Source organism: Alternaria hordeiaustralica, assembly GCF_023758085.1.
Source record: "Alternaria hordeiaustralica strain BMP 2776 chromosome Unknown scaffold_2, whole genome shotgun sequence".
NCBI lineage: Eukaryota > Fungi > Ascomycota > Dothideomycetes > Pleosporales > Pleosporaceae > Alternaria > Alternaria hordeiaustralica.
The window spans coordinates 760,642-772,752 of NW_026056774.1; the positions used below are offsets into that span (position 1 = coordinate 760,642).

The 12,111-nt window shown below is 52.4% G+C and overlaps 6 protein-coding genes across 6 annotated transcripts; 4 read left to right on the forward strand and 2 right to left on the reverse strand.

Moving 5' to 3' along the window:
• Nucleotides 1–34: 34 nt before the first annotated feature.
• J4E84_001717 (uncharacterized protein) lies at nucleotides 35–1,676 on the forward strand (the record flags this gene model as incomplete). The annotated part of the gene is made up of 7 exons (XM_049384347.1): nucleotides 35–254; nucleotides 310–372; nucleotides 419–454; nucleotides 517–682; nucleotides 735–1,050; nucleotides 1,102–1,447; nucleotides 1,492–1,676. 7 exons carry the CDS (start codon nucleotides 35–37, stop codon nucleotides 1,674–1,676), a joined length of 1,332 nt encoding a protein of 443 aa, XP_049247703.1.
• Nucleotides 1,677–3,516: 1,840 nt separating this feature from the next.
• Nucleotides 3,517–4,511, forward strand: J4E84_001718 (uncharacterized protein; the record flags this gene model as incomplete). The annotated part of the gene is made up of 2 exons (XM_049384348.1): nucleotides 3,517–3,586; nucleotides 3,646–4,511. The coding sequence occupies 2 exons, from the start codon at nucleotides 3,517–3,519 to the stop codon at nucleotides 4,509–4,511; spliced, it is 936 nt and encodes a 311-aa protein (XP_049247704.1).
• A 126-nt stretch (nucleotides 4,512–4,637) lies between these two features.
• On the reverse strand, nucleotides 4,638–5,411 carry J4E84_001719 (uncharacterized protein; the record flags this gene model as incomplete). The annotated part of the gene is made up of 2 exons (XM_049384349.1): nucleotides 4,638–5,175; nucleotides 5,236–5,411. 2 exons carry the CDS (start codon nucleotides 5,409–5,411, stop codon nucleotides 4,638–4,640), a joined length of 714 nt encoding a protein of 237 aa, XP_049247705.1.
• Nucleotides 5,412–7,213: 1,802 nt separating this feature from the next.
• J4E84_001720 (uncharacterized protein) lies at nucleotides 7,214–8,156 on the forward strand (the record flags this gene model as incomplete). Its single annotated transcript, XM_049384350.1, has 2 exons — nucleotides 7,214–7,271; nucleotides 7,354–8,156. 2 exons carry the CDS (start codon nucleotides 7,214–7,216, stop codon nucleotides 8,154–8,156), a joined length of 861 nt encoding a protein of 286 aa, XP_049247706.1.
• Nucleotides 8,157–9,057: 901 nt separating this feature from the next.
• J4E84_001721 (uncharacterized protein) lies at nucleotides 9,058–10,411 on the forward strand (the record flags this gene model as incomplete). Its single annotated transcript, XM_049384351.1, has 5 exons — nucleotides 9,058–9,233; nucleotides 9,285–9,447; nucleotides 9,495–9,775; nucleotides 9,825–10,097; nucleotides 10,156–10,411. The coding sequence occupies 5 exons, from the start codon at nucleotides 9,058–9,060 to the stop codon at nucleotides 10,409–10,411; spliced, it is 1,149 nt and encodes a 382-aa protein (XP_049247707.1).
• Nucleotides 10,412–10,502: 91 nt separating this feature from the next.
• J4E84_001722 (uncharacterized protein) lies at nucleotides 10,503–11,759 on the reverse strand (the record flags this gene model as incomplete). Its single annotated transcript, XM_049384352.1, has 2 exons — nucleotides 10,503–10,878; nucleotides 10,945–11,759. The coding sequence occupies 2 exons, from the start codon at nucleotides 11,757–11,759 to the stop codon at nucleotides 10,503–10,505; spliced, it is 1,191 nt and encodes a 396-aa protein (XP_049247708.1).
• Nucleotides 11,760–12,111: the final 352 nt, after the last annotated feature.

A 12,111-nucleotide genomic window follows, 5' to 3' on the forward strand; every position in this document is an offset into this window, starting at 1 on the left:
ACCTACTTCCTGATTCGACACCGCTCACCCCAGCATGCCTGGGGTCCGCAAGGGCATGGAAGTCAGCAACACCCATCGCGGCGCTGCCAAACAACCAAACAGCGACAGCATTGCAGTGCAGTCTGCTGTCAAAGACGAGGACGGCAATGACGACATCTTCGCAGAAAGCGACAGCGACGATGGGTACGAGTACAAACCACGACCAAAGCTGCCGCAGCCCAATGTCCACATGCGAAGTTTGGGAAGTCTGATAAGTGAGTGAAAGACTGGCCGACTATGACAAGAGGATCTTCTACTGACAGCGGCCAGAGGAACTGGAGAGCGGTGCGATCGATGTCGACCCGGAATATCAACGTGAGGTTGTCTGGACAGGTAAAAACGCCCAACTTGATTGTCGCCGACGTGCTAATAGCAATAGCCGATCGCATGACGGGTCTGATTAATTCTCTGATGGGTATGATGTCCTTGAGGCTCTCCTAACATAATCGACCTCTCAGGCTGCTAATGTTCGCGTAGAAAACTACTACATCCCACCCATTATTCTGAATAAGAAACGGATTAATGTAACAGATGGTATACCACGTGACGTTCTTGTCTGCGTGGACGGAAAGCAACGGCTTTCCTCTGTCAGGGCATTCGTCAAAGGTATGATTCCTTGCCATGATCACAAAGGCGAAAAGTGGTAAGCATTCCAGTTTTGTTAACGACCCTCGATGGTGCACTGACAGTGCAAGGTGGTTCTGTGAGACGCCTAGCAATAAACGCAAAAAGGTGCTTCCTTCGGACATTCAAAAGTCGTTCTTGGAAAAAGACTTTGTGGCCTTTCAGTTCGCAGAGCTTACGCCAGTACAAGAAGAAGACCTTTTCGCTAGGGTCCAAATGGGTGTGCAGCTCACTTTAGCTGAGAGGATGCGCGCGAAACAAGGCCCATGGCAAGAACTAGCGAAGCTTTTCGTGGAAGACTTCCCTATGATCTACGACTTGATGAAGGATCGAGCTCGAGCGAAGGACTTCCAACTCACTCTGTCTTGCTTCAGCCAAATTCTGGAAGTACAGCATCCGACTCCTGCAACTGGCATTCCAGTGCTGAGGACAAGCCAGAGTTTAATCCCAAAGTTGCTGAACAACACCGGCGCTGTAGACGATGCGCTCAAGTCACATCTCGCAAGCGTCTGGACCACCTTCAAAGACCTTATTGCCTTAGATCCCGACACTTTCACGAATGCCAACAGGCATTTGAGTGGTGTACAAACCTTTGCGCCCATCGAAATGGTGGCCGTCACCGTCCTTATCTCTATGTATTCGGAAACGCGCAACAATGAACTATTGCTAGGCGATATCAGAGCGCTCCGAGAAGCCTTTCGCGAGCACTTTAAGGACCTTCGATTGTCTGCGCCAATGTGGAAGTTTGCCTGGGACTTTATAGAAAACCTGGAGGGAATTCGAGGTGCGGTGGATGGCACTACGATAGACCGTAACCAACCGGCAGAGGCTCCAAAGCCGACGCCGTCTACTTCAAGAACGAAAACACTATCATCTCCCACTTCCGCCGTTTCGAGGAAAAGGGTAGCACCCCTGGACAAGCCGCTGTCCATATTGCCACCACGCGATTCGATGATCATCGCAAGGGAGGAGACACAACCTATCCCCACAGCACCGAAGCGACAGCGGACTGATCCCGGGCCATCAAACGCTCAAGCAGAAGTCAATAGTCCCGTATATGACATAAACGGACCATCACAAGTCGCCACTGCAAGGAATGCTCCTTCGGAGCGAGTGCGCACAGCTGCGGCACCGACAGGATCTCCCATACTGGGTAGCATTTTTACAGATTTTGGTTCTCAACAACCATCACCTGTCAGCGCAACTTCTGCTTCGCCACGTCTATGGCGTGCAGGCGAAGCGCTACAGCTGAATCCAGCCTTGAACAACTCGCCACAAACTGGGCCAATACGCACGACGTCAGGACCACCGCACCAAACTTTTCAGAGACCAGGAAATGGACATGGAAATCAAGCTGTACCGAGCTCTGCGCCGGCAGCTAGAGGTGATGTAGAACAAAGCATACCACCGCGACAGTCTCGAAACGATCCTACACATACTTCGCCCTCCGACCCTAGGCCTGAACCTCCTCAAGCCGACTATCCCGACTATTATATTCCAAATTTGTCGAACGCACCTGCGCAAGCATATCACCAGTCTCGCTTACCCATGACACAACTATACGCTACTCATACACCTTTCACACCGGAGCACACACCTCCCCAGATCCAGCAAGCCCGTGTGCCTGACTCTAGGAACCACCCTGCGCCGGTAGCGCAAATGCAGCCGCCTAGGACCTCTTATACAACTACACGACAAGCTCCTCACGCAAATCAAAGTTTGCAGAACGGCACGCAAACGTCATCCCGACCCTCAAGCGTGACCCAAGCTCATCCGACGAGTAGAGGAGCATTCGCACCCACTCATACGGATGCGCAATGGGAAGGCGTTATCGCCTCTGCATCTCCACGGATGCAGTCTCGGCAGCTTGGTCAAACTCAACAAGGGGCTTCTTCCGCAGCTCCATCACCAACTATCCCAACCTCGGCTTCAACTATCCCAGCGTCACAACCAAGTGGCACGAAGCGGAAAAGCGTTACGCGCCCAACACCTGCTCAGTACGATGGAGTCATTGATCTAACCAGCGATGATGAGCTTGAAGAGGAACGACAGAACCTTTTGTCTTCTTTCAAGGCAAAAACGGCTCCAGCAAAGCAACATCCAGCTACAGCTGCGACAGCACCCAAACCAACGCAACGAAAGCCGATAGTGATACATGATCTCGATCTTGATGAGGATTATGCGCGTGCGAACAATCCTTATGAGAGGTTCAGAAACAATCCTAGAGCAGGGCTCTCCGGTCCGAAACGTTGAATTTAGTGTTACCCTTCCTAAAGCGTGGGGCTCGCATCAGCGAAGCGCAAAAGCATTTTCAGCTATATATTGTAATTAAGCATAATGATACCCCATTTGAGAACAGTGTGCCGTCCAGCTTTGGTTCCCTCACGCCGTAGGATTCATGCAAGTAAGCCGTAAGCGCGAATTGGCAGCGCCACTTCGACGACTTTCTCACAACCACAAATTCTGCATCGTACGTAGCATCCATCCACCTCTAGCATCACAGAATGCACATCGCGTCCGGACTTCAATACCGTTTCCGAAGCGTTACAGGAGACGCGTTCACATGCAATGGAAGACGTCATAGCGCGTTTCCAACCTCGGCATCCGACCACGAACCCCCGTGGACGGACCGCACCGCAAGCTAAAGATGGCTTGACGGCCAACAGGATGTGCGCGGGATTGCGACAGTATTCTGCTTGCGTCAACAACCACGACGAGAGAAGCACTTCGCGCCGACGTTGACGAGTACCTGCTATATCTTGCGCCATATCGCAAACAGTCTCCCCCCCCCCTCTCATTGCGCGCACGCAGCTTTACGACATCCATAATCCGCGACCACAAAAGACCAGCAACATGGGAAAGTCATTCGACCCTGCTAAGGACATTGGCAGTCTGGATGGGAAGGTCATTCTCGTCACCGGTGGTGAGTATCCCCTATTCCCGAGCATGAGCGACTGTAGCATACGACTGACACACAGGCAGGCAACGCCGGCTTAGGCAAACAGACCATCGCATACCTCGCTGCCCACAACCCCACGCGCATCTATCTCGCCGCTCGTACCGAATCCAAAGCCCGCGATGCCATCTCCGACATCAAGAATAGCGTGCCAAATGCCTGCGAGATCGTATTTCTCCCGCTCGACCTGACGTCTTTCTCGTCCATTGCCGACGCAGCATCGACGTTCAAGAGCCAGGAATCGCGCCTCGATATCTTGATCAACAATGCCGGTATCATGGCGCCACCGTACAGCACCACTAAGGAAGGATACGAGATACAATTCGGCACGAACCACATGGGCCACGCGCTGCTCACGAAGCTCCTTATCCCGACGATGCTGGACACGGCGAAACAACCCGGTTCAGATGTCAGAATTGTGAATCTGAGCAGTATGGGCCACCAGATGCCAGTATCAAAGGGCATTGAGTTCGACCAGCAAGCGCTCGAGAAGGAGAGTACCTGGCGTCGCTACGGCTCCTCGAAGTTGGCGAACATACTCTTCGCTCGCTCCCTCGCGCTAGAGTACCCTACCATAACATCCGTCTCCCTGCACCCCGGTGTCATTTTGACGGATCTCTTCGACAACCTCCGCACAAACATATTCATGAAGGTTGGCCTGTACATCTACGGCATCATCGGCATGATACTGCCGGGTCACTACCAAGGTCCGGAAGGAGGCGCGCTGAACACAACTTGGTGTGCTACAACCGCAAAGGACGAGCTGGAGAGTGGAGCATATTACATGCCGGTGGGCAAGAAGAGCTCTGGCAGTTCATTCGCGAGAGACGAGGGGCTGAGGAAGAAGTTGTGGGAATATACTGAGGCGGAGTTGCAAAAGCATGGATATTGAGATTGGAACAACTTTTTACTAATAAAAGCGGAAGAGGAACATATGTGAAGCCCTGCTCATTGCGATCATGATCTACATGACGTATACAGCATCTACAACTCCAGTATCACGCTGACAATCGCCGATTCAAACAGTCTCCAACGGCACCCTAGGCAACGCCGTCAACTGCTTCCTGTCACTAATCTCCACTCTGAAGTCCTTTTGTACACTGACCTGCAAGCCATCACCGCTCGGCCGCTGTCCACCACGCTTCTGGTCGCCATCAACATGTTCCAGGCTCGTGTTGCTGTACTCATCCAAATCGCCATAGATCTTCGTTTCCACGCCCACACTCTTGGGCTTGCTACCCGAATGCGAGTGGTTCTCCGGTCGCTCGTTAAGCTCCATCCACTGCTTTGAACCTGGACCGGCGCGGATGGATCCCCGAGGGTTTTGCTTCTTCGAGTAGCCGCCGGAAGGGTTTGAGTGGCTTCCTGACCAGGATGAGAAGTGCGAGATGAAGTTTGTGAGTAGAGGGCGGCAGGCGGGTAGGTTGGCGACGAACATGCCGACGTTCATTTCTGCGCAGGCCCAAGCGAGGATTTCGCCGAGGTTCTGGAGGAGTCGGGTTGGGTCGTTCAGGCCGATGAGGAACTTGAGACGCACGATGGGGGCGATGGATGCGCTGTTGTATGTGTTAGTGGTCAGGGCTTCGTCTTTGGTACAGGGCTATGGGTTGGCTTACAAGATTCCCAGGCCGAGCATGGACATTACAGAGATCTTAACGCGCCAGTCGAGTTGGACGTCCCAGAGGAGGAAGATGGGGAGAGTCGCAAAGATCCAGTCTGTTGAGATGGACACCACAGCTACGGCGTATGACAGTACTGTCTGGATGTTGCGGCCATTGCATTCACCGTCCATCGTGGGATACCAGTTCTTCCTGTTTCCGGAGTTAATTATGGGTACTCTGAAAGGGGAAGGGCCTGAAGACGTACTGTACTGGCCTACATTGGAAGAAGAGATACATTCCCGTACCGCCCATGACGACGAAACATGATATCATACAGGTGTAGATGACCATCTCGATCCATTTCTTGCGGTTCGCGATGCGGATCAAGGCGAAGCCGATGCTACATTTGATCGCGACGAGAGTGAAGCACCATGGCTCCTGGAAGACGTAGAACCACTGCTCCTCGTCAGTATTTCCTCTCAAACGACTCAGAGGCGCAGGAGATCGATGGTTACATACCTTCAAGGACATGGAGTATTGAGACGCGGTCAACGAGCCATCATACTGTCCAACGCCACTCCAAGCCATACCGAGTGTGGAAACTGTGGCCACCGTCCAGACCGGCTGGGTCCATGTCAGTAAGATTCCGATTGTGGATGTGTACAAAACTTACCAAGTTGATGAGCATAGCCCAGTCATCTGGTCCCCATGCCTTCCTCTTGGTACGAATCCAAAATCGCAAGATGGTCGAAATAATGACAAACGGCAAAGGAACCAAGACCGATAGGGCCATATGGTAAGAAGTCGGTGGCGCCATGGCGGCAATCAGACTTTCGACGAGTCTACTCTGTATACACTCAAGCGCAACAGTCAAATCGCACGAAGAAGAAAGTAACAATAGAGTTCACCAATCCACACAGTGCAAGCACCGGGCATGCAAGAAAATAAGAATACGCAACGAAAGGCTGGTAAAAAGGAGCGCCACGATCCCAACAGTATGGCTCTCGTCCACGAGCTTTCTTTCCCATCCCAGCTCGATCCGTAGGCCACAAAAGCTCTCGGCGCCAACCATGTAGGGTTCGCCCGGATGAAGCCGTACGAGTTTAGGATTGACAACGGTAACGGGGAGGCGAAGCGGCACAGGCTTGCTAGTGCCGGCACTGTTACCCGTCTGCAGTAGTTCCCGGTTCGTTATATGTCCGATGCTCTTGGGAGCTGTTGATGCGCGGGACGACGACCCTTGGGAAGGATCGCATGTTCCGGTAAAGCTAATGTCCGCTTCAGAAGGCCTGTTCGCTCAAACGCTGTTGACATTAGCGTACCTAGGTGGCTATCGTGATTACTGTTGTGTCCTTCGGTATAGTTGCAAAGATGGCAGACAGTCTTACGTATGACCTTCACATGCGCCGATATATCTCCAAGCTCGAGTCCAGACTCTCGGTCTTGTGCAAAGCGGTGGAGTAGTACAACCTGCTACGTCTGCGCGCGAATCCTGTTTCAAGACCCTCTTCTGCACAAGGATTGGTACATCGCCGCGTACTGTGCGTGCGGGGGCGTGGAGCATGCAGGAGTGTCGTATTGAATCCATACACTCGGATCTCGACCAGAGATGAGGTAGTCCAAAAGCACCTAGATATCAACCAAGAACTTGGACATCTGGTATAAGGAGAGAAAGGGGGATATCAACTATATGTGTGTCAGTTATGACTATCCTCATAACATGGCGTGAGGAATACGGTCTGTCAATGCTCGGTGTATGCGTCGGCACAAGATGGAGCTACTTCGGAGGATTTATATCGAGACCCACAGCACGAAATAACGGTCTCCACCGCTAGACATTCCTCGACGGATCCTGGATGTTTTACATAGTCAAGGGTTCCCCGCGACGCCTCTGCCGTGCAAGCGGTGGGCGTTGTCACGACTACTTCCATAGATACATGTACAGGTCTCCTACCCAGGTTTCAACATACCTCAGCACGTAGCAATTTCCAAAATGTCAGCACCCAGAGTCTTTGAAGGCAAACTTGCCATTATTACCGGTTCTTCGCGAAGTATGTTTTGCCACCAGCTCATAGTCCTCGACCATGGCGATGTAACGACGTTCCACTTGATTAGTAACTGACGTGCAACTAGGCTTCGGCGCCACACTTGCCACCTACTTCGCCTCGCGCGGAGCTAATGTTGTGATCAACTACGCAACATCGGCGTCCGATAAGATCGCGACTGACTTAGCAAACCATCTCTCCACGACCTACAAGATCAACGCGCTCCCCGTACGCGCCGATCTCCTTGACCCTTCCGCCCCGCAAACCATTGTCAATGCGGCAAAGGCTCACTTCACCAACCCAGCGGCCACCCCTTCGTTCCAGATCGACATCCTGATCAACAATGCCGCTGTCGTGAATGCGCAGCCCATCCAGGAGCTCGATCCAGAACTCTGGGACCAGACGTTCAACATCAATTGCAAAGCTCCTGCGCTGCTTATCAAAGCTGCGTTTCCCTACCTTCCTCACGATAGGTCTGGTAGGATCGTCAACATCTCATCCGCGACTACGACGTGGGGTCTGATCCAACAGACATCCTATGCTGGCACCAAGGGAGCCATCGAGGCCATGACGCGTGTGTGGGCGCGCGAGCTTGCTGAACGCGCGACTGTTAACAGTGTGAGCCCTGGTCCCATGGACACCGGTCTCTTGAACGGATTGCCCGAGGCGCCAAGGGAGGCGCTGAAGATGTACAACGCTTTGATTCCGTTGGCGAAGGAGAGACCTGGTGTAGACAGCGAGGACATGTTGAGATTGGCTGGCGAGATCGGTGGTAGGCCCGGTACGCTCGAGGAGGTGGCAGGTATCGTTGGTATCGCGTGCTTGCCAGAGAGTGGCTGGATGACGGGTAATCAGCTGGGCGCGAGTGGAGGCGGCGCTTTTGTTAGGTAGAGCTTCGCTGTCATATCTGCATGGCTGCTGGTAGCAATCGAGTTGCATATGAGCCTTTCTAATGTTCGACCTCGAGTGGTGATGTGCCCATGTCGAATGAGAGAAACCGGAATCCGATGACGACCTCGGGAGTTCGGGCAGGTGTGTCACATGATGCCAAGACCCCATCAGCCCTTCGAGATCACCGCGAGCTCCAGGGCTCCTCTTCACGACGCGTCGACTTAGCCGATGATCTGCCACACATGAATATATGGTTCGTACTCCACACTGGACTAAGTATGATGTCGTCGAGATACGCGTTACAAGAGCGTGATGCCTACCACAAGCGTGCTCGTCGCTTCCTACCCGGAATTGAAATTTGCCGCATCCCCTGCAGATTGGCGCCAGGTCCTGCAATCCCAGATCTTGGCTTGCATTCTGCGTGCATGCGGCGCAGCAAACTGGACATGAAGAAATTCGTTGCTAATGCTTGTGCAGTCACGAAACGCACAGTACGGGATTGGTCTCACTGTTGGCATGAGAAGCGCCTGAAGTGATCAGACCGCGAAGCATTACGACGTTGGAACCTCGTGTTTGTATATTGCTCTCCCGCAACGCCAACCGACGGGACATTCCCTGCACCCGACTACCCGCACGCGCTATCATCCTCGAATAGTTCGTGAGAAAACGCCACCGAAGCACTAGGCTCGCCGTTGAGAGTGGTCGTTTATTGCTTCTTGGCTCATCCTTCGTAGTAGCTAACGGCTAAAGTAAGAAATACGTGCATGGAAGTAGCCTCCATGGCGAGAGCTGCATTCGAAATGTTGAACTACAGACAGTGGGAACGGCACGGCACGCATGTATAAGTATATGTAATCAGAACATATCCACTACTACCCATTTCTGTTCCCCTCCCGTCAACATGAAGGTCTCGACCTTGGCAACGGCAATATTGTATGGCGGCGTCGGTGCCAGCCTTGTAGAGAACGATGCATTAGCTGTTGAAGCACTCGCGAAGCTTACGTCTAACGTGGCTCAAAATGGCTACCCAGCCGCAGAAAAATGCACGTTGGACAATGTTGCCGTCCGACGAGAATGGCAAGTAGAAGGCACACGTGTCCCGCGGTGACTCGACTCACTCAAATTTAGGTCTACTTTATCGGAGGATCAGAAGCTCAACTATATCGATGCGGTCAAATGCCTAGGCAAAAAGCCAGCGAAAACCCCAGCGGCGATAGCCTCGGGCGCAAAGAGTCGATTTGACGACTTCATCGTCTCGCACATTCTGCAAACAATGAGCATTCATGGCACGGTACATTGAGAATGCACAACCAGCTGAGTTCGACTAATATAGAACAGGGGAACTTCCTTAGTTGGCATCGCTACTATATCTGGGTTTACGAACAAGCTCTTCGCGACGAGTGTGGCTACGAAGGTTATCTTCCATACAACAACTGGTCCAAGTGGGCAGAAGACCCGCTCTCATCACCTCTTTTCGACGGAAGCAAGACCAGTATCTCTGGTGACGGCGAATATGTTGCTGGACGAGGATCCTGGTGCATCCCAAACGAAGCGCGCTGCATGGTTACTTTCCATTCAGCGAACGGCGGAGGCTGCATCAAATCTGGGCCATTCAAAGAGTACGTTGGTCAAATTTGAACTGGTCTGACAATTGGCTAATTGAAACAGCTGGAAGATCAACCTAGGTCCGATCCAAACGACAGTCAAAGACGCCCCACCGAACCCGCAAGCCGATGGCCTTGGCTACAATCCTCGCTGCCTAAGTCGCGATATCAGCACACAAGCGTCGAACGAGACACGAGATGAGATGGTCGTAGACCTGATCAAGAACTACCCTGATATTCTCAGCTTCCAGAACAAGATGCAGAACTTCACTCAAGGGGTTATGGGCGTTCACAACGGAGGACATTACACGATCGGAGGTGACTCTGGAATGGATATGTATGCTACACGCCGCCTCACCATCGCTAGCATGAGACATGTACTGACTGAAGCGCAGGTTCAACTCCCCAGCAGACCCGGCATTCTACTTCCACCACGGCATGATCGATCGCGTTTGGTGGACATGGCAGAACCTCGATTTGAAAAGCCGGCAGAACAGCATCGCGGGTACTATGACTTTCTTGAACAACCCACCGAGCCGCAATGCCACTCTTGACGACGTGCTCAGCGTGGGGTATGTCGGTTCACCGAAAATCACCATCAAAGACGCTATGAGCACGATTGCAGGGCCGTTCTGCTACGTGTATGCTTAGTCCAGATGATTAATAGTATTGAAGAGCAAGTTCATAGCCTCCAAATGCTTGTATAGCTCCAAGGATGCTACATCGCGCTACACCCTGTCTGTCATTGATGCAAGAAAGTGATGTATTCCGCAGCATCATCGTTCAGCCCACACAACTCGTTGAAGTTCCCAGCTTCCTCTCCCTTCTTCCTTGTTCTCTCGGCAAAATCTGCCAATGGACAACTCTTCCCAGGGCCACTATCGCAACCCGGTATAGCGGTAATGCCGTCGTTGATATTGAGTCTGACGAACTTCTCAGGTGATGATCCGCGCTTGGTCTTGCAGGATAGCAGCTCGAAGATGATGCGGCCGCCCATCGGCGACACCTGAGACTTCCGCCATTTCCGATCATGGGCGATGTGAGTGATGGGAAGGTGTTCACGGTCATTGATGACATCGAGCGCAGTCATGAGCGGCGCTATGTCACCGTCATGGACACTTAACATGAGTCAGTGTTACTCGCTCCAATGGTTTGTAGTCTCCATGGTTCGAAGAAAGACTCACAAGCTGAAGAAGAATGGGCCAGCGCTTGGGCCCTCAAGTAGCAGGTTTGTTGTAGCATTTAGCCACAGCCACCCCATACTGGTGGCGTACTTCTGACCTGGGCCCGCGCGATAATAATGCAGTATGTCTCGCGCATATTCAAAGCTGAGAAACTCGTCTCGAGTGAAGACGTCACACCAGTCGCTGCGACCGCGTACTGTCGTCTCGAAACCACACATTTCCTGCATAGCGTAGATCTCGTGGTCGTCAAGGCTCATACCTGTCTGGCTGAGTAGTCGCTCGCGAATGGGCGGCATATATGTGGCCCTGTACTCGTGCATCAGACGATAGCCCTTCTGTTGGCCTTCTGCTTTGTCTTTCTTGTTGGCCAGGCATGTTCGTCCAGGTGTTAGAGTATCTGCACCAATCGAAGAATGTTCGGATATGACCTGAAGAGTAGCTGTATTGCTAGTGCTATAGTCGATGCCGAAGAAGCCTGCGGCGAAGTGCTTAGCTGTCTCGATGACGCGGTTTGAGTCGCTGGCCCAGAATGTAGTAGGCTTATTGGAAGGAGTCAAATCAGCTTGTTCCAGAAGATGCTGGTAACGTGTACGCAGACGAATGCCGGTGGTGAAAGAGGAAAGTATACCCGCGAAAGGCCCAGTAGTTGTCAATTGCTCCAGCTGGGTATCGTCTGAAGACCAGAAGAGCTCCCAATCATTGAAGAACGCCAAGTTGCCCTCAAAAGTCTTGTTACTGTCTTTCATGCGCTGAACGACTGCTTTCTGCTTTCTACCCGCTTTCTTCGTGGGATAGCGCTCAGCATGCCTAGACATCATGTGAACCTGCACCACCTCGCATCCCTCTGGCGGAGCAACACCTCCGTCAACGACATCGATGATCTTTTCCACCCATGGCCCATTTCCACCGAGATGGTACAAGATATTCCAATCTTTTGTTACAGCTCCTGCACCGAGGCCGTGGTCGAGCTCCGCGCCATCGCTTCGCTGAGGATGAAACCAACTATCCCAGCTCGAACTGTAAGGCTTATCGGCGCAGCCATCGCCAAGATATTTGGATCGAGATACTTCGATGTTTGATCGGCATGATGAAGGGCATGTGGTTAGGCCGAGCGCAGAGAGAACCAAATTCGGATACATGCTCTGCGCGATCGATACTACGGCCACG